The sequence below is a fragment of the Dromaius novaehollandiae genome, chromosome 2 (assembly GCF_036370855.1).
Source record: "Dromaius novaehollandiae isolate bDroNov1 chromosome 2, bDroNov1.hap1, whole genome shotgun sequence".
NCBI lineage: Eukaryota > Metazoa > Chordata > Aves > Casuariiformes > Dromaiidae > Dromaius > Dromaius novaehollandiae.
The window spans coordinates 143,515,558-143,543,105 of record NC_088099.1 but is presented as its reverse complement, the minus strand read 5'-3'; the positions used below and the strand labels follow the sequence as shown (position 1 = coordinate 143,543,105).

The following is a 27,548-nucleotide window of genomic DNA, read 5'->3' as shown; positions in this document are numbered from 1 at the left end:
CTTGATCTAGAAAAAGGCATACACATGGGCTTCATAGCAGTGATGGTCCTTGCTGGGGTAAGGACTTAGCTGGGCTGGAACTAGACTGCTTCACACCTTGCAAGACGTAATCCTAAATGAATTGCAGACTTGTAGAACAAACATATCTTGAATCAATTGAAATTCAGACTGGGGTTTGCTGGCGGATGGTAACACAAGTATTAGACCTGCTGCATTTGTACAAAGTCTGCTAGGCTGCTCCTAGCTCAGGCATTTTCCGTGTGCACGAGCAGCTGAGGCAGCCCACCGGCGTGCTGGCACTGATGCCTGGCTCTGCCACAGGTCTAGCTGCTGCCACCCCCGCTCTCAGATGACCCATTTCAGGACCCAGCAGAAAACTCTCCACCACCCCTTTGTTGGTTGCCTGCAGGATTAGTGGCTTGCAGTGATTCACAGAGGTCCAGCAGGTGCTGGGACCAGTACATGGGGAACAGCTGGAGTGGGAGAGGCAGAGGGAGTGCAGCCACCCTGGTGGGGGGCAGCTGGTAAAGCATCTCAAGCCATCCCATGGGACTGCTCCCTTTGTGCTTTGCTACGTGGGAACATGAGAGTGCAAGCCAAGCTCAGCCTCATGCTGTGCTGTGCTTTTTAAGGGCGTTGGAAGTGAATTATATGAACCAAAATCTATAAAATGTTGAGCACTTCCCCATCTCATACAGCATCTTCTAATGGGAACTGTGGCATGAATAAACACTGTGTGCTCAGGGCTTGCCTGCATCCCTGACGACTTGGTGATCTTGACTTGAGTGGAAGGAGACAAAGCTGTGGCACCTTCCCAGGTTCATAGTTACAGAGAATATCAAAGAAAATCAGCAAAACATACTTCCTTTATCACATACAGAAGGCTGAGTCCCCCTCAGCTTTTACTTTCCTGAGAGGAAACTCGCATTCCTGGCAGTGTGCAAAATTCCTTTGAATGTTCACCCGTCTACCTGAGAGCAATCAGAGCTGCAAAACAGAAAGGTAGGGCTGTCACCAGCATGGCAAGGACACCACTGTGCAGCACAGTGCTCCCAGACACTTGCCTTCTTCAGGACAGGGGCAGTGAGGCATATTTCTTCCCCTTCTGTCAAAGAACAGGAAGCCTTTAAAAATAGAGATATGCCCATAGACACAATTTTGACAATTAAGGGCATAACTGAATCTTTCGGAATTTAGGCAACATCTGTGGTTGAGGTCAGTGTGAACTGGCTTGCGAAGGCAATGTTTCTATTAGACACCTCGATGTTCTCTAAAGAGATGTTTTTTCCTCCACCTATTTCAACCTCTGGAAAGCCACTGATAGGTTACAACCAGGAGTATGTCTTTTCTTGCATTTTTTTCAAGCTCAGATCATTGGCTCATGTGTGAGCTTTGCTATCTTGAGTGAATATTTTTGGCTTTGCTTCCTCCCTCCCCATTTTCTTTTACAGAAACTTCTAAATTTAATTTGGAAAAAATCTTTAATTTTGCATGTTGTCTATCTGGGAGCATATGGATCTTTAATACGCTTCACAGTGTGGCTGTATTCATATTTATAAAGTAAATTAGAACTTCAAAGGAGGTGTTGTTGCTTTTTATGTCAATAACAAGTTTTATTTTCTAAACTTGTTGGGAATATATTTACATAACAGAAGCCTGCAACTTCCCAGGAGTTCCTGGGGCCTAATAGGGCAGTGCTGCATTGCTTTCAAGTTTCTCAAGGACTTCTCCCTGTTTGAAATGCCTGTTTCTGTAAGAGCCCTTGTGTTATTGGCAAGCTGTTAATGTAGCCTTTGGCATTGGAAGATCTTAAAGGCCTTTACAAAGCTGGCTGCAATGGGGCAGTCCCACCCCAAATCCAGGTGGGTGGAGGAGAGTTCAGAAAAAGCTTAGCGTAGGCATGATCTAAGATGATAGCAATCCCTTAGGGACTTTCTGTCAGCACATAATGTGAAGAAAAAGTACGTAGGCCTGAGTGTGCCAGCCTTCACCGAGGCACTGGCTTCAGCGCTGGAGGCACTGGCTTCAGGGCTGCGTTGCGTGTGACGTGGTGCCACCAGCCCCGTGCTAGGTGCCCTGTGGCCATCAGCAGCGGGTGTTGTGTGCTGCCCGAAGTCATCGCTTTGTGGGTCCCAGCCAGCCGCGAGGCATGTGGATTAGTGCAGCTTGCCAGCCCCAGCATCTGGAGCTGGCTGGCGTCCCACATCCCCAAACTGTGTTGCAGTGTTTCCAGCGTGCCCGGCGCTGCAGTTCCAGGCACCACAGGGGCCGATGCTCACACGGGTTCCTCTTAGGATAATACCTGTGTCTTGTCTTTTTTTGCATCAGGGAGCAGAAAGGAAAATCCGTGATGAAGAGAGGAAGCAGAACAGGAAGAAAGGCAAAGGCCAGGCATCTCAGGCCCCGTGTAGTAACTGTGAGTAAGACGAGCCTTTCTCCTTTGGGCTAAGTCCGCTTAATGTGCCTTGTGTCGTAACTGTATGACTTTATGATCTTCCCAGCAGCTGAAGGAAAGTTGAGTGCTCTCCCTCTGCAAAAAAAAAGCGATATCACCTTCTTCAAAATGATGACTGACCTGGATTCCCAGCCAGTTCTCTTCATACCAGACGTTCATTTTGGAAACCTGCAAAGAACTGGACAGGTAGGAAATAATAATAATGAGATGAGCAGGTGTCCACCTGCTACCTAGCTGCAGGTTTTGAGTCATGTTTTACAAAAACAGAGCACTGTTCCTGATGACTATTTCAGCTATCAGTTTTGGTAAATGTGGCTCTTGACTAGCCTGGCATTGAGTGCACTTAACAAAGACCTTATAAGTGACAAATGCCTTTCCTAGTTCTGGGTGCGAAAAAGGAGTTTATAGTTCATTAATAACAGACCGTTTTGTGTTTTGTTCTGGTTTTGTCATTCTTCTGCTAAGAAGAAAGAATGGAACAAATTATCAAGATTTTTGAAATAGAAGGTTGATTTGTGATTAACAGAAAATCTTTTTTTTGAAAATGCTAGTTGGCTCAATGAAGTAAAGTGCCACCTTGTGGTAGAAGAGGTCCCCTCCCTGTGATGGTTGAAAACAACGACCAAACTCTAAAAATGTATAATGAGGTCAAGTGTAGGTTCACTAAACACCGTTGCCTATTTCTGTAGGCATCACCTAGAGATCTGATATTTCATTAGAAGAATATATTTGGACTCTAAAATATAGTAGAGGAAGTAAAAATCTACCATGCTACTTCTAATGTTCAGTAGTGACTTACTGCTGAAGTTGTGGAGTCATTATTACCAGTGACTGTGACAAAGTCTTTGCTGACTTGACTTTTTAAGACCTCTTTATTGCTTACAGGGAAACTGCAAACCTGAATTTAGGATCAGCTCTGACAATTTTTTAAAATTGAACTTGCTGTTTATTATCCTCTCAGGGAGTGGAGTGAGACCTTTGCATGTGTGTTTATAAAGACAAGTTGTGCGTGATCAAATTTTATATGCATCTGCATATAAAATATGAAAGTAATGAAGATTAAATGACACTAAGTTTGAATTGTCATTATTTTAAAGCAGCCAGGACTGTGGTAGAGCAAAGCACAAAGACCGCAGACATTGCAATCACAGCTGTCGCTGACTTATTCTCCAAAATTGGAAAGACTCCCACTCACATATCAGCACTGGGTACCTTCTGTCCTCATGACTTTCAAATCAGAATGTGGATTTGTCTCGAAACAGAACAAGGTGGAAGCATTTCTTAGTACATGGAATCCTGTAAATAATTTTCTAAACTAACTGGAAGTTTGCTAGCTCTTAGGCAATGTTCAGTCCTTACTTTTACTTCTGTATAGGTTGCAGTATCGGCATTTCTGCTATCCTGAACTTTTCAGTTGTGTTTTATATTTCTTAATAGAAAAATGGTTTATTATGATAGTGTTCTGTGGCCACTTTCAGCTCCTGGACTTGGAATAAATTACAGATATTCTAGAATTCAGCCTTGCACACACACCTCTGAACTATTTTCTTTGTATGGGTTCAGAGGTTAAAGGCCTGTCTGGCTAAGCATGGAGGGTCCCAGTGAAAGCCAAATGTGCTCTGAATTTTGCCAGTGTCAGTGCTGGAAAGTTGTCCAAGGTCCCTCCCTCTGCCTCTGTCAAAGCCCAGGACTCTAGTGCCGTGCCTTTGCCCCACGTTTGCACCGTAATTCCATAGCTGAAATGTTCAGGTACTTGTTGGTACGGACCTGCATTTCAGGCATGTTGTGAGGAATTTGGCTGTTTTGTAAAGCTTTCGGCAATGGACTGTGATTTTATACCTCTGCTGCAAATATTAGCCGCATTTTCTGCTGTTGTAAATTTGGTCTCAATGAATGTGAATTATGCTGATTTACACTGAACAAGGATCTGGACTTGTGCATCTATCCACAGCATGTGCAAAATAGATATGTATCATCTGTACCATTACTAATTGGATTTCCATTAGGCTTGTAGTTTAATATTGGCCTTTATAGTTTAATTAGGTTTTTCAGACAGTATTAAATACGTATAAAAGCTCGTGAGTGTTGTGGCTTAAATCATATTAAGGGTAATTTAGGTGAATAGTGATCTGATTTAAAGGATTGTAAAATAATTGAAAAAATGATATAAACCAGAGGAGACGACAGTGTCTGTCAAAATGCTTTGATATATTTCCATTAGGCAATATTCAACAGCAGTTTTTCTAAGCTGCACTTTCTCCAGATCACCATTAGAAATATAGATGTTTTGTTTTATAGAAGGAAAGGGATTTTTAACAGATGAAGAACTGCAAACCAGTTGTTGTCTTTTCTCCCTTTTGAAGTTATTCTGTTCAGCAGGTGTCTGAGCTTTGGGAATAATTTTTTTTCTACTTTTCTAGGTTTACTATAATACAGATGATGAGAGAGAAGGGTAAGACATTTATTGTTCCACAAATTTTACAGTTAGCAGTCCAAACCCTTAGAAAGCAGACTCAAAACACAAAAGCAAATAAAATTGATTTCCTTTCTCCCCAATCCTTCATATTCTTCTGTCACTAATTGTAGCTGCATAACATGTAGAACAGGTAGAAGTTTCTTTTATGGTAACTTTTTTTTTCCTTGGTGTGAACTGCCTTTTTATAATATCTATTTATTTGTACATTTCCAAGGAAAATGGTCTGATGAGCCATAAGGTTTGGTACAGAGGCAGGACAATATATTTGATAATAAAGTGCCTTTTATATAAAGGTTTCCAAATCACTTCAAAAACAATCTGTCCAGGAATTGTTTAGTAAAACACTGAAATTTGGAAGCTGTTTAGCAGCACACATGTATATATGACCAATATGGGAATTGCAGAGAGAATGCCCAAATATCAGAAGAAAAAGCCAGAAGGAGAATGGGAGATCCTGGGGAGGGAGAGAATCGGAAGCAGGAGCACAAAGTATCGGGCTTTGGAAGGACTGGGAGAACTGCAAAAAGTCCCTAAAATAGTGACAGATGTCACAGTCTTTTTCACAGGCTTTAGTGGCTGTGGCTGAAGTTCGGCCAGCTTAATGCTGTAATAATAATAACTGTAAGAATTGCAACTCCCCTACTTTTATAAGTTGCTTGAAACCCTCAAATCTGAGAGCGTGGAGTAAGACAACTGAATTCACAAATACGCGCGCAAAACATGGCCTGCTGGAGGGAGCAGCTGTGCACCTGCCGCTAACATTGACTTCCAAACATTAGGCCCTTTTTTTTCCTTTTGTGAAGTTCCTGCTCTTGGTGAGGCTCAGGGGACTTTGGGAACCACAGAGTGTCCCTGTGCCAAGCATGCTGGCTGCAGTTCCCTGCTCTGTGGCAACGTGGAGACGTGAGCCCTGGCAGGGAGCTGCCGAGGGGCTGTGGTGGCAGCAGCCTGGGGGCGGCAGCTCCCCGGCACAGCGTATCGCAGCGCCCAGCTGGTCCTGGCCCCGCGTGCTGCCCCTTCTGAACTCACTGGCTTGCAAGGTCTCGGCTATTTTAGAAATCTTGTCAGCATTTCCTTGAGGCTGCCTCCTTGACCCGAAAGGGAAGGTGAATCCATGTTTAAATGTGGGTTTGCCTCCTTACTTAGCTGTTACTTTTTTCCCCTCTTCTTCCGTCAATATTTAAACACTTAAGGGCCTTTGAGTTTTCTAACTCATATGCAGCTTCGGGGCGGGTTTTCCTGTCACCTGGCCCAGTCAGTCAGTGTGGGCAATTTGAGAGGCTTGGAGAGTTCAGATAAGCATCAGGAGCTAAATCCTTGCAGTTTCGGGTCTGTTGTTACTTGAGTAGCTAGTGGGGTTTTTGCCAGAGTACAAAGTGAGTCATATCTGTTGCTGATGTCTCCTGTCTTGTTGGGAGTGCAGCTTTACCCTGACATGGTTTGTGTGGTGTGTTTTCTAGTAGCAGTGTCCTGGTCAAAAGGATGTTCCGGCCTGTGGAGGAGGAGTTTGGCCCATCGCCTTTGAAGCAAATGAAAGAAGAAGGTCTGAAAAGAGGTAATGGCTAATTCTCAGGAGTTAAAAATGCTCTGGAATTCATGCCCTCAATCTGCAAAGGGTAGGGTTGGCTCAAACCAAGTTGGTTGCTTGATGCTAGTGCAGCTGTGGGGTGGATGTAAGAAGATAGCATTACACCTGCCAATATAAGAGGAAACATTTTATCGAATGCTAATAATGATTTAAAAGCAGACAATAAAGAGAAAATGGGTTGTGTACTATCTCAAGAAGGGATGAATAAACACGTTTGTATAAAATATAAAAAACGAAAAAGTTTCTTGATCCTTGGCCACGCTACATAGTTCATGAATGTTCCAGTAGCAAATCTATCATTGTTTATTTTTAACTTTTGCTCATCTTTTCTGTTCTGGCTGGGATCACAAGCAAACATGAAAAATGCACTGGGTCAAATACAGAGACTGTACACAGGTGAGCTCCTGCCGACTACAGAGTGAGATGAGCCTGAATAACACCTCACAACTTTCCTACCCAATTAGAAAGTTAATGCATGGTCAGATATTCTCCAGCAGACCTAACTGAAGTGTTTAAGAATTTGTTTCCCTTAATTGTTTGTTACTGCCCCAGGCAACATTACCACACTCACATTTCATATTCTGTACTAGGTGAGCTCCTGTGTACCAGTCTGCTACAGTGTAGGTTAACTTGAACAGCATTCAAGCAATGATTTAGGTAAAGCTGTCAAACTTTACAGTGAAGGTAAGGAGAAGCGTATGGTGGTTTGGTCCACCATATCTACTTTGCATAGTCATTTCCCATGAAGTGCTAGAGCAGTGACCTATAGGTGATCACTTCTTGCACTGCCGCAGTTAGACACTCTGAAGAATATTTGTCATTTCTTCAATCTGATGAGTTCTGTTATGTAAGTTTATTGGACACTCCAGGGGCATGAACAATTCTCATAACTCAAACTTGCAGATATTTTGAGGTTCACCCATCAGTTTGTGAGATAGCAAGGCAACAAGCCACAGAGGTGAACTCAGTTGTTCTTAGCTATGCCATCTATAAGAGTCCTTTGAGCTTCATAGGAACAAATTCCCATGAGCCTGCACTTGCAAAGTTTCTCTGTTGGTTAGAATGGTGTCCATGAACCAGGGCAAGCATGCAAGGTATACAGCATGGAGGCAGATATCTCCTTGGAATAAATGTCAACATAATCTTTTAATTTAATCTTCAGTTAATTACTTAAGGTCAGCACTGGCTACAGACTTATATCTGGTTGTCCCAAAGCCCTGACCAAATTCACCTTATCAGTGTGGGCTCCATCAAGCAGAAGGGGACAGCCAGAACAGTTGTGTAAAGAACCTTCTTCTCTTGCAATTTCAGCTGGATTTCCCAGCTAGAAGCATGGAGAGCTGTCTGCAAGCAGAGATTGGTTTCCTTTGATTATTCCTCTCCTTTGCTGTGATAGATTGTCTTAATATCGTCCAGGAATTGCAACCATTTCAAGGGGAAGATTTGAAAGAAAAAATGTTTTTTCAGTTGGTGACAAAACTATGTTAAATAATTAAATCCAGCAGAGGCATGGAATCAGGGAAGCTGGAGGATGCTCTCTTCACATCCCCTTCCTGTTCAGTGCTTCTCGCAAAGTGGACTGTGCTGGCAGGCAGCCAAACCCCTTCCAGCTTGGCCTTTGCTCTGGTGAACTTCCTGCCATCGCTCTGGTGAACTTCCTGCCATCAGGAACCCCACATCTGGGATTGTGCTAATGGAGCATAGCTCAGCTGAGGCTACCCATTTGACCATACTATCTTTGCCACAGAAGTCACCGGATAATAAAATGTTCTGCTATTTTTCCCTGGTTGAGCCTTGCTAAAAGTCTTTTTTCTCCCAGATTTATTTGGTACAGCAGAATCAGTAACTCTGGAGAGCTGATATAGATGTGGCACTGGTGTAATATGTAAGACAGAACACATCTTGTATCTGAAAACATGTATTAAAGGGAATGTAATCCAAAGGCAGGTCATTATCAGAGCCACTCAGGTTAGTAGCACCCAGTAAAGAGCCAAGCCCAGCTGAAGAACTGAAGTGGTGCATGGTGTTGCCTTGTGCACTTTCACCTCTGCCTGTTGGATCTAATTGCAACACTGTCTGGTCTAAGCAAAAGTATTAATGAGCCACCCTCAACAACAACCAAGAACAGATCTGAAGGGGTTTGCAAACCATCAGTAAAACAAAGTTCATGTTCTCACACAGCTAGCTGCATCCTTTTGAATTTATGTCTTTTGTCTCCTTGAGCTCTAAGGGAGGTACAAGTGCCCGACACAGAAATGTAAAGTATGTTAAGCTGTACCAGCTGTGCAACACAGCTAGTTGCTTGGCTAGACTTGTGGCCTTTTCCTGTTTTGAGTTCTTGCTAATAGTTTTCAAATCACTTTTCCTTTCAGATTTCATTGGAGTTTCCCATTAATTATAAATCTAGCAGCTCTGTTACAGACCAGGGAGATTTCCAGCCCTGTAAGACTCAGCCTGAAGAATGTCATATTTTTTTTCTAGCTTTTGTGTCTCAGGAGAGTCCAATTAAATTACTCTAAAATATTTTGAATTCATAAGACTTAAGTTTAGGTGAACTGTATGAATGGAGAACATAATTCACTCTGTAGCTCTGTGTAGCTAGAGAATTTGTACCTGGGCAATTGGTGAAAACCCCAAATATAGAAAAGGAAAGCTGGCTACCAGTCTTGTCTAAATGCCACATCTCCTTCCAGAGGCCACTTTTCAAAGAGTTAGTAGTTGGGCTTTAGCTCATGGTGTCAGTCTGGTCGGGCATTGGTAGTGCCTGGACTCAGACATGGCTCATGGCAGAGTGTCTTAGTGTCCCATTATGTTTCTAGTTTCCTTTTTGCCACACACCTGTTGCTTGTTTTCTGCCATGGCAGATTTGCCAATCAAGAGCCAAGCAGTTAGCCTTTTTAGAAGACATAACTAGTATTGTTGTTCTGCATTCACATTTAAATCCTCAGTTTAGTGGCCTGGCTTCCAAAAATCTCCGCAGATGCAGCAGTCTCCCTTGACTTCAGCAAAAACTAGTTGCCACTCTGCAATTTTGTAAATCTGGCTACTTCATCGGCAACTAAATATAAATTTGTCATCTTCATCTTTTGCAACTCTTTTTAACATCTAAAGAGCATTAGGGAGCACAGTGGCTTTCACTGCTGGCAAAAATGTTTAGAACTGAAGCCAGGTAATGTAGAGGTTAGACAAATTTGAATTTATCTGACTTGCTCTCAAAAAATAGCTCACTGCCTGGTACAAGATATTTTTTTTCCAAATATTGCAATCTGTACTTTTAAAGTAAGACCATCTAGATTACATGAACATGGTGACAGCAGGATCAGAGGGCATATAAGTACTAGTTGTGTCACATCATCATAGTCATGGCTTGACGTTCGGTGGCAATACTGCTGAGCCAAATCAGGTCATTGCTGCCCCTTTCCTTCCTCACTGACTGCTTCTCCTGCTGTAGGCCATCCCTTTTGTTGTGCCAGAACAAACGTTTGTGAGGCTTCCTTATAAACTGTCTGAAGAACAACCACAAAAAAGGATTATTTTTTCACTTGCATCTGCTCTTTGAGACAGTTCACTGTCCAGGAAAATTCATACAGACAGGCCAGAATAACAGAGCATAAGGGCAGGAATGAGACAGGGACTTCTTAAGCCATCATTGTCACCAGAAGTCGTTTATGGAAAAGTGCCCTAGGGAATCAAAGCCAGGGTTTTCACACCTGTCAGGGGAAAAAAAAAACCTAACAAATCCCCATATGTTTACTAATCCTGGCTCTCTGTGTGTATAACAGTGATTCAAGTTCCCCATTATCCTTGTAATGGATCTTTCATTCAACATAATGTTCTCTGACAAGCCAAGCACAACAGAGAGATTTAAAGCTCAGCACTTGTATTGTATAATGTCCCAAACTTTAACCTCAGACTGAGTGATTATTCCTTCTTTCAGATACATGTTTGTAATTATTAAGGCTGGCAGATGGTCCAGATGTTTGAAAGGCTGGGAGTCACAGGGCAACCCTCTAGTCACAAGAAGAGAATTACTGAATTAATAAAAGTGTTAGTCCAGGTAAAACTAGCAGCTTGAGCGAGTGCTTGCTCATGCAAGTAAACATTTCAAAACCAAAAAAGGTTAACAACGGCTCTGGATTTTTGTTCTTTCTATATACTGACAATTATTTAGGTTGTGACCCAAAGTTATCTTGTCTTCTGTTACCTTAAAAAGGGCACTATCACTATCAGGCAGGTTCCAAATAAATACCAAAATGTGGTAGAAAGGATCTGGCTCTTCCTGCTTGTGGGAGCAGTTTTGTGGCTAACACCTCTAAATTAAAGAGAAAAGAAAACCCACCGTTGCTTCTGGAGTCTGGTTTATAGACCAAGACTGGAGACTGATCCGATCAGCCAAATTTTAAACCTTTTTCAGTCATTTGAAAACATAGGCAAAGAAGCTACAGTTCTCTGCAAATGGCTCTGAGTTCATGCTGCTGCAGTCTTAAATTGAGAATTAGCTCGCATAGAATTGGTTCTGTATGAAAAATACCATCATCTCTGTCAGTTTATCTGCATGTCAACTACTGTAAAATTAAATAATCTGGCAATGATACCTTCTGGACTGTAAGGGTTAGAGCTTTCAGAAGTTATTTTTTTCCAACTATCAAAAAAGAGATGATTAGCAATGGAGTTTGTCCCATAGAAATAAAAAATATTTAACAATGCAGGTGTATTTGTCCCTGACATACAATACTGCTGCTTGAAAAGACTATTTGTTTAGGGAAAAATCAATTTCAGAACATTTTATTTAAGCTGCTGTTTTATCTGAGTAATATGAGATTACACATAAAACATCTCTTTAATGATTATGCTAATTCCTCTTGTACCTGTGTGCTTTGCTTTTGCCACATAATCAGTAAGTTTCCTACTTTTACCTGAGCAAGACTTAAGCTCAGTAACAAAGGAAAGAAGAACAGCTAGAATAGGTAGGACAACATGATTGTGAACCCCTAAAATCTGACAGGATGTCTGAGGAGAGGAAGAGGAGGTGTACGGAAGTACCAATTGCATTGAGGTACCTGAATAGGGGCAGTCACTGCAATAAAATGCGTATGCACCAGTTATGCTTTTGAGTGTCTTCCCCGTAAAGCCTCAAGTGACTTTGGACTCATCCTTTTAAATGACTGGTTTTCCAGCTGGCCAGTTTAAAGACATCCATGTGATAACATCAGAGAGTACTACTTCTTTTCATTGCTTTTTCTCTCAAGAGACTCGACTAAAGGCAAACCAGACCTGCCTTTTCTGAATGTCTTTTCCCAGCCTTTTGGATGAAGCCTGGAGAGGTGCAAGCCAAGGCATAGATTTAGGAAGAACCAGCTTGTGTATTTTGTCATAAGACCCAGGGATAGAGCCTCAGTGACTGAATTTCTACAAAGCAAAGCCCAAGGTTTTTCAGCTGGGACTTCTCTTATTTCAGTAAATGGAGATTTAAATTCATGAAGATACAGATTACTTGCATTAAATTAAATCTGCTGGAATTTCTTTGTTTTTCAAAGCAACCATGCTGTGTCTTCCTGATGACATGAGATTACTTTTTTTTAATGATGCAAACCATCTTCAGCACTTCATTTTATCTGTCATAGATTGATATTTGTCTTTCTACTCAGTGTAGGGTGTTTCATCTGTTCAATTGACTGGACTTGCTCCAAGTTTGACTCTTTTCTGTTTCAGTGCTTTTGTATGTGAGGAAGGAGACAGATGAGGTGTTTGATGCTTTGATGCTGAAATCACCCACAGTAAAGGGGCTAATGGAAGCGGTAAGTATCTGATGTCCTCACATCGTTTATCTTCCTTTGTAAGCGAATCTTGAGATTTTCAATGTATTATTGAGACAAAACATAATATAGAGATGAAATTATTCTTAAATATATTTGAAGTATTTTATCAAGGTTTTCTAGAGCATGCCTCTATCTGAAATGCTGGCATATTCTGGATTCAGTGCTGTCAGTAGGTTGCTGAGATAAAATAGATTTGCAGAGCTGATTTATTGGAGACCTGAGCCTTGTGAAATGGCAGTAATTAACCAGTGTCAGAGACAGGGGGAGAATCAGACTCTGTTTTCTGAAATGCCTCTTTCTGCATCACTGATTCAGAGCCTGTTGAATCGTCTGCTGTAATGCCTACCAGCGTGTCCATAGTTATTTTTAACAAAGAGCTCTCCCAGAGTGACCTGCTCAAGCCTGCTTCTGTGACTTGATTTTCTGCTTGTTGTCCATTAGCTGTGATCATGAGTGGATATTTCAAATTTAATCCTGTTTATGTGAGCTGAGGGCTAGTAGAGATGTGAAGGCTGATGAGGGAACAGTGAAGAACCAGTCATGTGTCTCCCTGCTTAGGTGGGGGACTGATGTGAGACTGGCATGTGGGAAGCTGAGCTGAATTCCAGCCTCGGCTGCATGTAGGAGAAAAGATGCGGAAGGATGAGAATGTCTCTATAGAACTCAGTTGAGTGCTAAAAATAGTATATTTATACTCTCATAAAATTATCACAATGTCTTGTTGCATGTACCAAATACTTAGAAAGTGGTAAAGATTGAGTTACCTTTATTTGGCCAATAGCAGAAGGCAAAAGACTTGTGATTAGTGAAGCTGTTTAAAGGACCTGTTTGGATCAATGTTCTCTGAGGATATTCAGTTGCATTATAATAATGACTTAACTGTGCTTTTCCAATATTGTTTGTTAACTATGACTGGGGCTCTTTTGGTTCGGCACAACATAAAACAGTAAAAGAGTAACAGTAAAACAGTAAAAGCCAGGTTTTGCTTGAAGAGGCTGCAGTCTGATTCATGATAAAGGTGTAACATCACTTGATTTTGTCTTTGTAGGGAAGTTAAAAGTATATTATAATCCTTCTATAACCCTTCAAGCTAACATGAATATTTTACCTTCAATATTCTGTGTATCTCCTTGCCTGTTTTTCCAACCACTGTGTAATACAAAAGCTAACAAAGCTGGTGCAGACAGGAAGGGTTTCTGCATACCTCTGTCAGCACAGCTGCTGACTCAGTGGCATGTTTTCAGCACCAGAGAAATCTGATCTCTTGTGAAATGTCCCAGATCACTGAAAAGAACACATTCAGAAAATTTTAATTCTCTTTGGTGGGATATAGTGAATAAATCAATGCCAAAAACCTGTCAGATTGAATACTCTAAGTATTCTCTCTACATTCTTTTCAGCAAATCATGTAATTCTGTAATTGTACACATTCTAAACACTGAATTATAAATTCAATGCTAAGATCTTAGAAACCGAGGTTTAGAACATTATATAGCTCCAGGTCTGAAAGGCAATGATCCTGAATCATATCCTCCTTTTCTGTTTGTGAATTACCCACTTTTTTCTTTATCACATTTCCTGGTCTTTGGCTTTCTCCTGATTTTCCATGAATAATGACCTTGTGTTCTCAGATGCTATGTTTATTTTATTGTTCTTGTATACGCACTTTCCAAAAGAACAATCAGATTTCTTCTCAGATCTCTTTCTTCTGACAAATATCTGAAGGTCTCAGATTCCAGAGATAGGGTAAATCTCAAAAAATAATGCATATATTTATTCCTTAAGATATTTGCATCCTATGCTAGTCAGTCTTGATCAATAAAGAATATTGAAAAAATTGCTAGTCACAAAACATCATGCAACTATGTGGTGACAGACCAGCTCTAAATCATGCTCTCAGACTGATCCAAATTGAGGTTAACTCTGTGGATCTCAGTAAGTATTCCAGTTTTATACTGTGCAGAATAAAATATATATTCAAGTTGCAGAGGGCAATCTAAGTTGGGAATTCAAGCATCTCCTAATGTATTTCTACAATTAGAAAGTAACAGATGGGTTCAGCAGAGCCTGTGTAGACCACAGTTTATTAGATACCTCTCTATGTATGTGTCCGGTCTGCAAAGGTAGGGCAACACACCAGACTATTCCATAGAAATGAGTTGGCAAATATGTATTCCTACATACCTCAACCAGCCCAGATGTTGTCCTTTCCATCTCCCAGACCCCAGCGGAGGAAGTCTTTCTGGTGGCTTCTGCAATCAGATGTGTGCTACAAGACAGACTTGCCATGCCAGTGGCCTGCAGTCCAAAGGGACACCTGTCCTGTTGTTTTGGTGCCACCCTGAAGGCTGTGACTGCTTCAGCCACCCTAAGGGAAGGATAGAGTTTCTGCTCAGAAAATTGGAAAGAGGAAAAGGAAGATGAGAAAGGAAAATATTCCAAATAAAGTTATCTTTCCTACTGCATTGTAGTCTCCTTGGGGGCAGGTGAGAAGATGTTTTATACAGCGGTTGGCAGTAGTGGTTTTCCTTCTGAGTGGGCAACAAACCTGCTTCAGAGGAGGATGTTAATTGAGATGTCCTAGCAGATGCTAGCTCTCTACTTTCCCAGATTCTACAACAGGACTTAGCACATTTGCCCTGGAGACTTTTTTTCTGAGCCTTGTGAGTGGGAGGCTGTCCCATATGCCCACTTTGAGCCTTGCTTCCACAGCTCAACATTTAATATAATTGGTTGAATCCAGAGGGGTCCCTGAGAAATGTGCTTATTCAGTCAGTTGGAAGTCTTTCCCAAAGCTCACTAATCCCTACATGCTATATAAATCCTACACCTGTCAGAAGCAGTGTGACAGGCAGGGCCTTCTCAGCACTACCTCTAATAGCTTACATAGAAATTGGGGTCCCAAAGTCCCAAACCACTTTGAGGAACATTTGTTAGGAGTGTTTGTTAGGTATCCCAAATATCCTAGGAAAGTTTTATTTGAAATGTGCAGAATGCTGTATATTAGCTGATGTTAAACAGCCTTGGCACAAGAAGGTTTCTCCCTGCTTGTTTATTTGCATGGAGTCAGAGAAAAGTGTCTTTAAGTACCAATCTTTAGAATATCACTAGGCTTCAGAGTTAACAGCCTAGAGCGATAGATATGGCATTTTCTCACATTCACCTGGTTGTTGTGACATTGTCTACAGTTTCAGGTTGCAGTTTTGCTCTGACTCCTATTATGAAGGATTTTTTCCACTGTGTAATGAAACGGAGCCATTTTTATTATCCCTTTAAATGAAAGCTTAAATTTAGGGGTACATCAAAGCCTTATATACAAGAGTTTAGCATCAGATTGCTTATGTGATATTATTCTATCCAGCTAGACCATGCTAAACCAAGCTAGAGGATAAGAAGGAATAAAAGGAGGATGTGAAAGTTTCTCTGAGAACTTCTCTAAGACAGTCAAGATTTGCCCTAACACTGTCGTACCTGGGTACCCTAGAGGATTTGCCAGCCTCGAGACAGGGAGCCACCCTAGATGGGCAGCACAAAATGAGACATCGGAGGAAGGCAGCCTTGGAAACATGGCCAAGGAGGAGCCAGGAGTAAAGTGCAGAGTGAGAGGCAAGGTGTAGGTACAGAAGTGCATCTGGCCAGAGGTAGGTGATTCCTTTTACCACAGATCCTGCACCATTGCTCCTCCCTTGGATTTATGTGCATAGGCTGGGTTAGTTGTTCATGAAAGCCAGGTGGGGCAACCTGTCCTGTCTGTGGAAAAGCAGAGCGACCAGAATTAGGTTAGGACATCCAACACTGGGACATGTGTGTGCCTTACTTGGAGCAAGGATTTGAGCTTCTATCCCACGTGAGTATGCTGACTACCTACAGGTTGTTGAGTATGTAGGGTGCATGTCTTCCTTGTGGAAGCATTTCCACCGCATGGATATAGTGATGTAGAGAAAGATTAGTTTTATAGGTTTATAGTAGTAAGAACACTCGTGTGAGATACAAAGCAAGGAGGGTGAAGCCAATTTTTTCAGAAATGTGTGAAGTAGAATGCTCCCCACGGCAGGGAGTGTGTGACAGTGCAGTGTATGAGCTCCTGCAGCCTGAATTAGGCGTCTCCCAAAACAGATGAAGAGAGAGAACCAGGACTAGCATCAATATCTCCAGCACCATATGCAGAGGGGCAGTGAAACATGCCAGTGTGAGTAAAATTGAAGTAGCAAGTATTACTCGCCAAACTTAACTTAATTTGCATTTTGTTCACTATTAGGTCTAAAAGAGTGGGTGAGTCTAGTATATCTTATCACTTACCCCTTACATATATCCTTTCCTTTCTGTCTGTAGCCACACATGTATATTGTGGTCAGAGGAAACTGTTTTCGGTGAAAAAGTTTTATTGGTTCTTCAAAACCCTGAAGTTGTACTATACTTTTTAAGTACAAAATTGTATGTTAGGTAAGATGTCAGTTATATGAGTATAGGCAATATACAGCGAATTACTTCTCTTGCTTGGAGAATTCTGGCTCTGTCAGGATGGAAGCCTTGTTTGAGGTATTGTGGCTGTTTGAATCTGTCCTTGGTGCTGAGTTTTATCCATTAGTTTCTTTTCATTCTTCATTTCATGATAAGTGGTTTAGTTTACCTTTCTAAAATATATTTTCTCAAAGGCAGTCTGAACACAAACACACACAAAAAAGGATGTTACAGTGACTGATGTTTGGCAGTCTTGAAATGGATTTTTAATTTTGCATTTCAGTTCTCTAATGCGGAAGAGTCAGCTGTTTAGCTGCAACTTCATTTCAATTGGGAAAAGCAGGAAGCTTACTTTGGTTGACAGTAGAGTACCACAGAACATCGATCACTGACAAAAAGTCCCTTGTCCATAATTATTTTCCTTTTGGGACAATCCTTTTCTAAAAAAATGAGCCATGAGAACTGTTCCCTTACAGAAGACTCAAAATTTGGAAAGGAAACTGGGCTCAGACTGAGAACTCAAGGACACCATCTCCATAAACAACATGCAGGCATACTGCAGAATGGACATGCAAACAAGTTATTAACACACTGCTGCAAAGCAATGCCAAAGCATCCTGATGAAGTGCTTATTATTCTTGGTAATTTATCAGCTAAGAAGTCTTCCTTCAAAAGTTTTCTTGTATTTTCTGCTTTATTCTTTTTGGTGACTCACACCCTGTGAAAACTCTAGTCTACAAGTTTCTGGATGGAAAAAGTTGTATTTTTTTAATCAAAGTGTTCAGGATTATTCCTCCCCAAATCATCCTTAAATGAAGCTATGGTATCATTGTGAGTGACTTTTCTACATCATGTTGAAGTTTGCAGGGGTTGTGTTTTAATGTCTTATGTAAAGAAAGATGTGGTTACATCCTATGCCTCATTAGTCTTTAATGTCTGTTTTTTATTCTGGTGATTTCAGATCTCTGAGAAATATGGGCTGCCAGTCGAAAAGATTGCAAAACTTTACAAGAAGAGCAAAAAGGGGTAAGTAAACTAACTAACTGGGGACTAACACTAGCGAGGGACTATTGCTGGATCCTTTAGAAGCATCCAGAGATCCCAGTGATGCTTACAGCATCATTTTGCTTGTTATTATAAATGCTTGTAGGACACAAGCCCATAACTCTAAAGTCTTATGTCTGTGGAGACAGCAAGAGGTGGCAGAGCAGGAAACATGAACTTCCAGTCTGTATCTGACCAGTATTCATAGGCTTACTGTGAAGGGGCAGAATTTATGTTTGAAAAATGTATTTGAATAAAGTGTGTTTTGTAGACTCTTTATACCCAATAACATTGTGGGCACTAGCACGGGAGAGGCCCAGCCTTCACTGTGAATGCAATGTGGAGTTTCCCTGCGCTGCTAGGAGAGAGTAGGCCACTGCCCAGATCTGAAAAGTGAGAAAGTTCAAGGCAGTTTGCTGCAGGAGTTCCAACTGAGTCAACTTAGATGTGAGCATCACAGCTGTGATTTTAGAATAGCTGGGCCATAAACCTTGCCATAAACCTGAACCTCTCCATTTTAATTTTTTTCACTTCTAAATAACCACAATATTCTAGCGATACCATTTTAAATCAATCGGTTATTTTCAGCCATAACTCTAGCTTAGGGCAGTCTTTTGTCTAGGAATTTTGTTAACTTTTGAAAAGAAGTTCTGCTTCTTTTTAACACTGGTTTCAAGTGGTACATTTGTTGGAAGAAGCTCTTTGTGGTAAAGAGTGAAGAAAACACATATCCTTTAAGTAAATAGAATGGGGAATGGTTTGTCAGTATTCTCACATATAAGCTGAGTTCTTAGGCCTGCGAGCTGTGTGCAAAGCATAAATTACACCGCTTCACCCTGTAAATGACTCACACACATCACAGAGGAAGAGAGAAAGGCTCATGTATAATGTGCCTGTGTGTGTATGTGCCTGCAGGGTTGAAGAGCAGCACAGAGATGTACCTGGGCGAGCTGACACCAGGCCAGGGAAATGCCAGCTAGCTAGGTCTACCAGAGAGCTGCAGTGCAGCTCGCCTTGTAGGCAGCCTATGAAGCATGTTAAAGTCCCAGCCATGGCATGTCTATTACCTTAACTACTTCAGCAAGTAGCAGCCTCTCATCCAAAGGCTATAAAGGGCAACGGTGCAGATCTTGATAATTCTCCACTGTTTTCCCTATGATGACATGTGTTGGAGTCTTATTCTATTGCTTTCAGTTAGTGAAGTGAGTACATGCAGTAGAGTGTGTGGCTTTCCCTTTCACTGCCCTGGTACATAAAAATACTAATTTTTGCCTTCGTCACCAGTATCTTGGTAAACATGGATGACAACATTATTGAGCACTACTCCAATGAGGACACATTCATCCTGCATATGGAGAGCATGGTCGAAGGTTTCAAGATCACACTGACTGAGATCTAGCATCAGGCAGAGCCCTTCTGTAAGGAACCACAGCATTTCATCCTTATTGGAAAGCAGAAGATTCCCCAGGAACTTGACAGACATTGATCAGAGAAACTGTTACAAGACTGCTTTGAAAACATTGTCCATTCTGCACATGCACACCCATTGCATACAGACTTGGGTTTGTCAAGCACAAGGCCACTCATTAACCTGGACCCTTATTTATTATTCCTCACTCTGTAGTGTACAAGCAGTTACCAGCCCCCAGATTTGTAACCAGATGACCCACTGCAAATGTGAAATGCAGCGTTTTAATCCATGCTTTGGTGTGGATGAGCTCATTCTAAAACATGTTAAGGCACCACGCTGGTCCAATTTCAGAAATCTGGTATAAATCACTTTAACAGTAGTCCTCTCCACCATAGCAAAAAAACTGTTGTAGTGCTAAAGATGGGGAAGGTGGCTGACAGTTCACTTGCTCAGACAGATTCATATCTCTCCATAGTGTATAGTCTTGCCAAATACCTCTGGTAGTTCTCAGCATGTAGCAATGAGGACTTGTAAGTAAGGCTTTCAGCTAAAAATGTCATTGTAAGTAAATGGTAAATAAACCATTTTAACCTTGTATATAATGTTTATAATATGCAATAATATATTTTAACTACTGTATGTGGGCATGTTTACTGCCACTATGTTTTTATATGTATTGGGTTTAGGATTTAACAGAATCTTTCCTAGAGGATTAGATTTCTGCAATCTGTTAAGGAGTGTGTGCTGAGAAGCTGATAATTGTTTCTTCACTCATATACTCCACCCCTACGCACCTGATTTTATACTGAAATATTGGAGCAAACCATGCTACAGGGATTGGAGTGCTCTGTCACAACGAGATCCATCTTAGGTGCCCAAGTCCCAGTCGTAGATATTTGAGTGCCCTGTTGAGCTGTCACCAAATCCTCAATGCCACCCATATGTCTGCTGCCTGGCATGCCTAGAAGCACAGAAGGGACTTCTGCCTGTTTCGTTGGCCAGCAGGGGCCATCACGGTGGGTCTTTCTCAAACCAGCGGAGGACAAGGTGCTTTTCCCAACAGCCTGCTCAATAAAGCATTCCTCTAGACTGTAAGAAATGGGACTTCAAATTCTTCTTTTTCTTCTTAAGGGAACTTGTTCTTGTATCTCCAGTGATTCTATTTTAATTCCTAGAACAGTTGGATGGGGTAGAAACCTCGGCTTGATATAAATAATCTATAGAAATTGGAACAATTTCACCAGTGGAGTTTGAGAGCAGCCCACAACTGAGGTGTGGAGATAGATCTCCCTCACAAAGGATGGGTCTGAACCCAAGTCAAACTACAAGGTTATTCCATCAAATTCTACCTCTGCCTCATGAATTTTGTGAGAAAGAAAGTTGCAGGCTAATCATATCAAAAAAGGCGTTCAAGGCTGAGTGTCCCCAGCACCTCTCTCCTTTCCAGCTGCTATGGCTATCTTAGAAAGCTCCTCAGTCAACTTACACTCCTGTGAGTTTCAGCTGCAAGCATTTCTTTCTCACGTGCACTGTATGGATCCTAAGAGGCAGACAGATGGGAGTCCTTTTGTACATGCAGCTTTTAAAGTTTCTTTATTTTTTTCCTTCTGAAATCTTTTCTCCATGTAGTCACAGTATCTTTTTCATTGACTAGTTAATGACTTAAAGAAACACTGCCTACTTTAATAGAGCTCATTCTCTAGTGCTTTGAGCTGTGTGGAGCTATTTACACCCAAGCAAAGCAATTGTAATAGATGACCAATCTGATTTGGTACTATTTTTACATGAATTGTCCTGCAAATTCTTGCACACTTTCTTAATTTCATTAGCAATAGCATCCCTTTGAAATCTGTACTTCAAATAGTAATGCTAGCTACCCATAGATGCTTCTATGGGACCAGGATCTATGAAAGGTCCAGGCCATTCAAGTCAGGGCTAACATTTCCAGAATCCATATGTGTCTATGTTTGTCTGCAAAGCAGAGTGCCTGGGCTCTCTGTTTCCGTCTCCCCCTCCCTCTTCATTTGCTCTGTACTCTTTTTCTCCTCTGTGAGTGAGACTTGTGTGATAGTTCCATTGTCTTTTCATAAGTACATACTCCAGCAAAGATGCCCTTGCTACCCTGCTTAAGAACAGACATCCTGGGAATACAAGGGATTTATGGTGATTAAATTTGTTTCTCCTTGGCTCAGACTTGGAGGAAAAGTCTATGCTGACCTAGACCGGATTTTTTTTTTCTAAAAAAACCTGAGGAGGACAGTTTTGTCAGGTGGCATTAGGAGCTGGGACCAGCAGACAGGGCTTGCGAGCAATGGTGTTAGTTCTTGTATATCTCTGTTGAAGACGGTGTTTGGGATCCTAAGGAGTTGGTCATGGTGTCCTGGCAGAAGCTGCAAGTTGAGTGTGTGAGTAAATGTAGGCAGAGTAAAGCCCTGGTTTTGCCCCTAACAAACCTGCCATCCCAGCTCTCTTTCTTACTTTGAATGTGGTGGTGCCTGGGAGTGGCCTGGGTTGTGATGTGCTGCAGGAAGAGAGGTCAGTGAGCATTTGGGTAGCATTTGAGATTCACAGGGAAGGGCAGGGCTGTTTTTGCAGCACCAACGGTCAGGTTAATATTATTCTTCTCTTATACAGGGACAGGCCTTTCTTCTCTCTAACATGTGCTAGTATCTGCTGGATGCTGTGGGTATCCTACTTCCCTGCAGCATCCTGCGTTAAGGAGTGGTAAAGGATCAGTAAGACGTGCAGTACTCCAGGAAATACTGAACTTGAGAAGCCATCTTCCTAATGCCATTTTAGGAGCTGTTGGTCAGGCCTTGTCCAGGGAAGGGAAGTTACTTCCAAGATGAATGGATAGCTTTTCTGAATACACTTTCTAAAGTGTGTAAATTCCTGGTCAGTTAAAAGAAAGCTGATCATCCTGCATTGAATTCCTTCTTACAGTCTCACTGAAGGTAGCAAGACTCTAGGGTTGAAAAAGATGAGTAGGATTTGCCCTGATGGGAAGAGTATTTTAAAACAACAAATAGAGCTAGTTATGGATGGTCTCTCTTATCTTTATTTATGTGCCAGGACCAGAGGGCTTCGTTTCTCTGCTCCAGAGGATGGCCTCACGAGCATCTAACATTATGAAGAGCACAACTCCCTGCACCCATTCGGTGCAGGAGAGGCACTGAGCCTTGAATGCTGGTGGTGGCAAGCTACATGCTCACAGGGTTCACCTGTAAGGGCTTGCTGGTCAAAAATAGGATTTCAAAGTGGTGTGGAAGGGCCAGTAGGAGTGATTCAAACTTCTAAAATAGTGACCTGCCTTGCACCCTGCTTGATTCAAAGGCCATGTGTAGTACAAAATATTTATATGTTTATATGTTGCTTTTGTTTCATGGTTAAAATTGATGAACACCGTATCTTCCAAATAGTGTGAGTTAAATGGAAGTGAGATTTGGCTAGGGTTCAGAAATGTCTGTGTTGCCTTCTTTTGTCTTTTTGTGGCATTGTTGTGGTTTTCTATTTAAAGGAACAAAACTCACACTTCCTTTCCTCCTTCAAGATGGAAGTCTTGAATCTTCACTAAGGCAGCCTGAGTGGTGGCTTGCTGCTCAGCTCTCTTTCCTTAGGTGGAATTAGAGCAGTGTAGTGTCTGTAGATACCATGTTAGTTTTGAAAGACTCTGACAAAGATGTTGTGCAAATGACAGAGTAGTGTACTAAGCTCTAATTTTGGTTCCTGCCACAGATTTGGCTATGTGACCGTCCATTTGATGTTTTATTATGAAAACCAAAAATCTCAAAATATAGTTTCCTTCTGCATTGTCAGGTACTTATAACCCAAAAAAGTACATCCTTACAGTGAAGCTTTATTCATGTATGATGAAATCCCTGTCAAGAAATTTTGGAGATTTTTTACCACTGAATGTTAACTACAAAGAAAATAATGTTTTTTCTATGTATCCTTTGTCATGAAATATTTGGTCAATGGAATTCAGAGATCAAGTATCCTTCCTGTATATTTTCTTCTTTCAGTCTGTGGATTGTTTAAATGTTGTAAATTAATTCAAACAATTAGTAAAAACTAAACTCTCCAGCTGTCAGAGATGCTGTATATTGATTGATGTGGACCTGGAAGAGAGTATCTTATGACTTTTAAAATGTAAAGCTTATGAAATGTTTTTACCCTCTTCCATTTCGTATAAATGGAGACAAGATACAAACAAGAGTGTTTGTGCCAAAGTTTGTGACAGGCCCTCTCTCTGGCAAACAAGGAAGCTTTATGTATAAATAGTGTGCTTTTATATTAAGAGAATAGCTCATGTAACTTAATAGTGTTGTAACTGGGAGAGGGGTTTGATAAACTGTAAATACAGTTATTTTATTTTTTGTACATTTCTAAGAAGGAAAGAAATAAATATTCCTATGTATGACATAATATTTTCATTGGTGTGGTGTGTATGACTGTGAACTGGGAATTAATTTCCTATTTCTGAGCCCAGGAAACTTTCTGAAAAGAAGAAGATAGAAATACATGCTACTAAGAAAACAGAAGAAGACACTGAAACAGTTAATCACCAAAACACAGGTTTAGCTTTGACATTTTTAAGCCTATTGGTGGCAAAAGTGGCTCCAATACATGGTATAAGAGCTGCGGTGTGATGCTGCTCAGGGGCCTTACAGGACCCAGGCTGTGAGCAGCATTTGCAAAACAAAGGCAGAAAATTGAGTCAATTTTAGTCCCAGCAGAATATAGGCCCCTGAAATACGTTTGTTAATGTCAGTTTTTCATCAGCAAAATTGATGCAAGTTTATTAATCTTTTCCCCTTCCTCTCCCTTTGCTTATCCCAGATTTTGAATCCATAGCAAAAGAATGTGGCAGTGGTTTCTTAATATGGGAAGTACAATTCAGAGGATGTTTGTGATGAATAAGAAGGGGGAAAAAATTAATCTGTAGTACATGTAGTAGCATTTCAGTCTCCCCTTACCTGAGTTCCCTAACCAGAAGGTTCACACATTTTCTTCCTTTCTCTCTCTGTTTCTCTCTCTTTCTTTTCCCCTCACTCTTTTCTGCTGAATATTTAATTATCATTGCAAAGTAGAACAGCCTTAGTGGGAAGGACTGGGAAGGCCCTTGGCAAGGGGGATTGTCATATTCATCTGAATTACTCAAATGGAAATACTCTCAAGCAGAGGAGAAAATGAAGGCTGGTCTACCTTACTGAGCAAGTGGATGAGAGAGAGAGAGAGAGAGAATACCTCTGTCTCTTGGCTTGGACCCACCAGATCTGGCTCTTTGGGTGAGGTAATCAGGAGAAGAGTTGAACTCCTGCGGAGTTTTAGGGTAGACTCATCCTCTCTGGCAAAGGGCAGCAAGTCTGGAAAGGGCATAGGCTGGACGGAAGTGTGGCTGGTGCAGTTGGAGCACCTCTCTGACTCAGACCCCCCGGTGGGCAGGGGTTTTGAGGACCTATGATGTTCTGTGTGAAGGTGCAGCGAGACATTGGCTTCCTCTGGGGGCTGGTCTTTGTGGCCTGCATTCATGCTGCCAGATGGAGATGCCTGTGTTACCCGTGGAGGAAACTACAGTCTCTAGAGTCAGTGGAGAGAGGCAGAGAGAGAGAGACACTTGACCTGAGGAACAGATGACCTGCTGACTTTGTCAAGCATAAAGACAGTCCAGTCGCTGTCCTCCCCCTGCACCTTTCTGATACTGACATCCCCTCGGTTGGCTCAGTCACCCATGTAAAGGTGGGGGTCCAGGCCACAATAGTCATTTAGGTTCTTCCTATGGCCAGCCCAAACAAGGCAGCAGCTGTGGCCCACGGGAGGGATATGCAGAGCCTCAGCATGTTTCATGGCCATAATGAATTGTAGATGTGTAGCAGCTTTCACAACCTGTTTCCAGTGTAAAGCAGTGGGAGACTTGCTATCTTTCCCAGAGTCCTGACCGCCCGCCATGTTGTGATGTACTGGGAACATGGCTGGAGGCACTGGTGCTGACACCTTTGTGATTACAGGGCACCTTGGAGGAGAAATCCTCAACCCTCATCTGCTCCCCTGGGCCTGCATTGCCGAAAGCACCGAAACACATTGAACTGTCTCTTGCAGTAAAACACCTTCATTGGTCATTTTATTCTCCACCATTTGGTTTTGTCTCTTCAAACAAGAACCCAGGAGATGAGAACATGTAGTTGGTGCTGATTACCAGGGAATTAGAGCCTCTGGCTGGGGAAACAGGGCCTGCCCAAGCAATGGCAGGGCAGACCTGCAGCGCTGCAGGGGAGGGGGAGTGAAAATCTGCACGGACACCCCCCATCAAGGCCAAGTCCTGAGCGGGACAAGCTGCCTTGGTAAAGCCAGCCCCTGAGCTCTCCTCTGTTGTGTCAGGCAGAGGAAATGCCAGGGCAATGAGGAAAAAAGTCAATTTGCCTGAAATATCTTGGCCAGCAGAGGACTGGCTCCAGGAGCCCAGCTTACTCCCACCCAGCCTCACCCACACCAGAGCAAAACTCTGTGACTCACCTGCGTCCAGCTGTCAGAGCCTTTTCCCAGCCAGCAGAGATTTAAGAAAGGGGCTTTCCCTGCATACTTTGTGACTTCTGACCATTTTGAAAAGTATTTGTCCTCTATTTGTTTATTGTACAGTAGGACAGCTGGGTACTCAGTAGCTTGATGAGAATGAGTGACTAACAGGAGGAAAAGAGATTTTTCCGGATGCCCTGGAAACCACAGAAACCTGTTCCCCTCCTACAATATGCTCTGCCTTGACCCCGGTCTCCAGCACAGCGCACGTTGCACCCAGACCACGGCAGGGTCCGAAAGCGCCGTCCTGGACTGCACTCCCCACATGTCCCAACGAACAGCACACACCGCGTGGGGGTCTTTAATGTACTTGCGTTTCCTGGGCCCTGTCTGCTGTAGACATTTAATAATGTTTTACGGGAAGTCGTTTTGCTGAGTGGCTCTTAAAATGTGAATGCTTCGCAAGCTGAGTGCTTGGAAGTACTCTGTCGGCAGAGGCCGTGGGGCAGCGAAGCGAGAAGTGTTTCAGCTGGTGGGAACTGCAGCACCTTCAGTGTTTGCAAAGCCCAGGCGGTTTCTGATGCAGCTGGACAAGGCTTTAGCAGTGTGACTCACAGGGTCTTTAGGAAAAACTGACCCTCTCCTGTTAGGAAGAAAATGCTCCTCTTGCAGCTCTTCAGTGAAGCTTTAGGGGACTCGGTGGGCAGCAAAGCCACATTTTTCATCATCTTTCCCATTCCCAGTTCCCAGTTCATGCTGCCCCAAAATGATGCTTTCTCCCAGCTCGGCCTGGCCCGGCCCAGCACTTGTGAATGGCAGGGATGAAGGCCCGGAGCCTTCGCTGTCCTCCCCCGAGGCAGGCGGGAAGGACGGTACCGGGGCCCAACGCGTGTGTGGCCATGCGCATCCCGGGAAACCCACTGCGCCGTGGCCCCGGGAGCCCTTCCACGTCGCTGTCCTGGGAGGCAAGGTCCCGAGGTAAATAAAGATCTCCTTTCACTTCTGCCTTTTTTATGGCTAAATGCTACATTGTAGTATGACCCTAACGGAGAGTGAGGAAAATGTACTTTGCAGGACTCTGTTACACTGGAAGCTCTTATAGCACAGCCAGCCTGGAGGCGCACTGAGCGTGCAGGGTGCCCGGGCCGTTTGACCGAGGCACCAGCAGAGCCACCAGGCTCCGATCTGTTTTAAGCCTGTATTAATGTGCAGCTCCATAAATAGGCTGTTTTTCTTTTTTTAATCTCAAGAGGAAATAGGCACTGGTTTCAGCTACCTGCCAGTGGGATTTGAATTACTTTTAGCATCCCAGTGCTAATCCCAGCTCCAAATTTAACCCAGGTAAAAATTTGAAGAACTTAAGGACCATGCACAGAGCCGCAACAGGAGCGCGAGACACGGCCACCTCCAAGCAGGGCAGTCTGGAAATCCCTGCGGTGACGCTCGGCTGCCTCTCCCCAGCAGAGTCGGGTCTCCAAGCGACCAGCCCCAGCTGCGGTGCCACCAGCACGTGCCCTGCCCTGCTCCCTTCCCCAGGCTGCGTGCTAGTCATCTGGGGCTAAAAAATACCTGCAACCTGGAGAGGGTTCAGCCGTGGCTGGGAAAGCATCAGTCAGCCAGCTAGGCTGGCCTTTCCCAGCGTTGGAAGACTGGCTCTCAGCCCTGTGCTGTCCTTTCCTTATTTTTTTTCCCTCAACCGCCCAGTGATGCCTTGCCACACAGGGGGCCCCGTGCCTTGCCCTCTGCCTTCAGAAAACCGTCTTAGCAGCGACGCTGGTGGC

The 27,548-nt window shown here is 42.7% G+C and overlaps 1 protein-coding gene across 2 annotated transcripts in view; it reads left to right on the top strand.

Annotated features, from left to right (window-relative positions):
• Nucleotides 1–23,681, top strand: part of GRHL2 (grainyhead like transcription factor 2) — a 71,866-nt gene extending 48,185 nt beyond the window's left edge. For both annotated transcript variants that reach the window (XM_026119550.2, XM_064507644.1), the window contains exons 10-16: nucleotides 2,329–2,416; nucleotides 2,502–2,641; nucleotides 4,876–4,907; nucleotides 6,392–6,486; nucleotides 12,232–12,317; nucleotides 17,761–17,825; nucleotides 19,128–23,681. In XM_026119550.2, coding sequence (XP_025975335.1) covers nucleotides 2,329–2,416; nucleotides 2,502–2,641; nucleotides 4,876–4,907; nucleotides 6,392–6,486; nucleotides 12,232–12,317; nucleotides 17,761–17,825; nucleotides 19,128–19,242 — 621 coding nt within the window. In that variant the 3' untranslated portion in view covers nucleotides 19,243–23,681. The remainder of the gene's footprint in view (nucleotides 1–2,328; nucleotides 2,417–2,501; nucleotides 2,642–4,875; nucleotides 4,908–6,391; nucleotides 6,487–12,231; nucleotides 12,318–17,760; nucleotides 17,826–19,127) is intronic.
• Nucleotides 23,682–27,548: the final 3,867 nt, after the last annotated feature.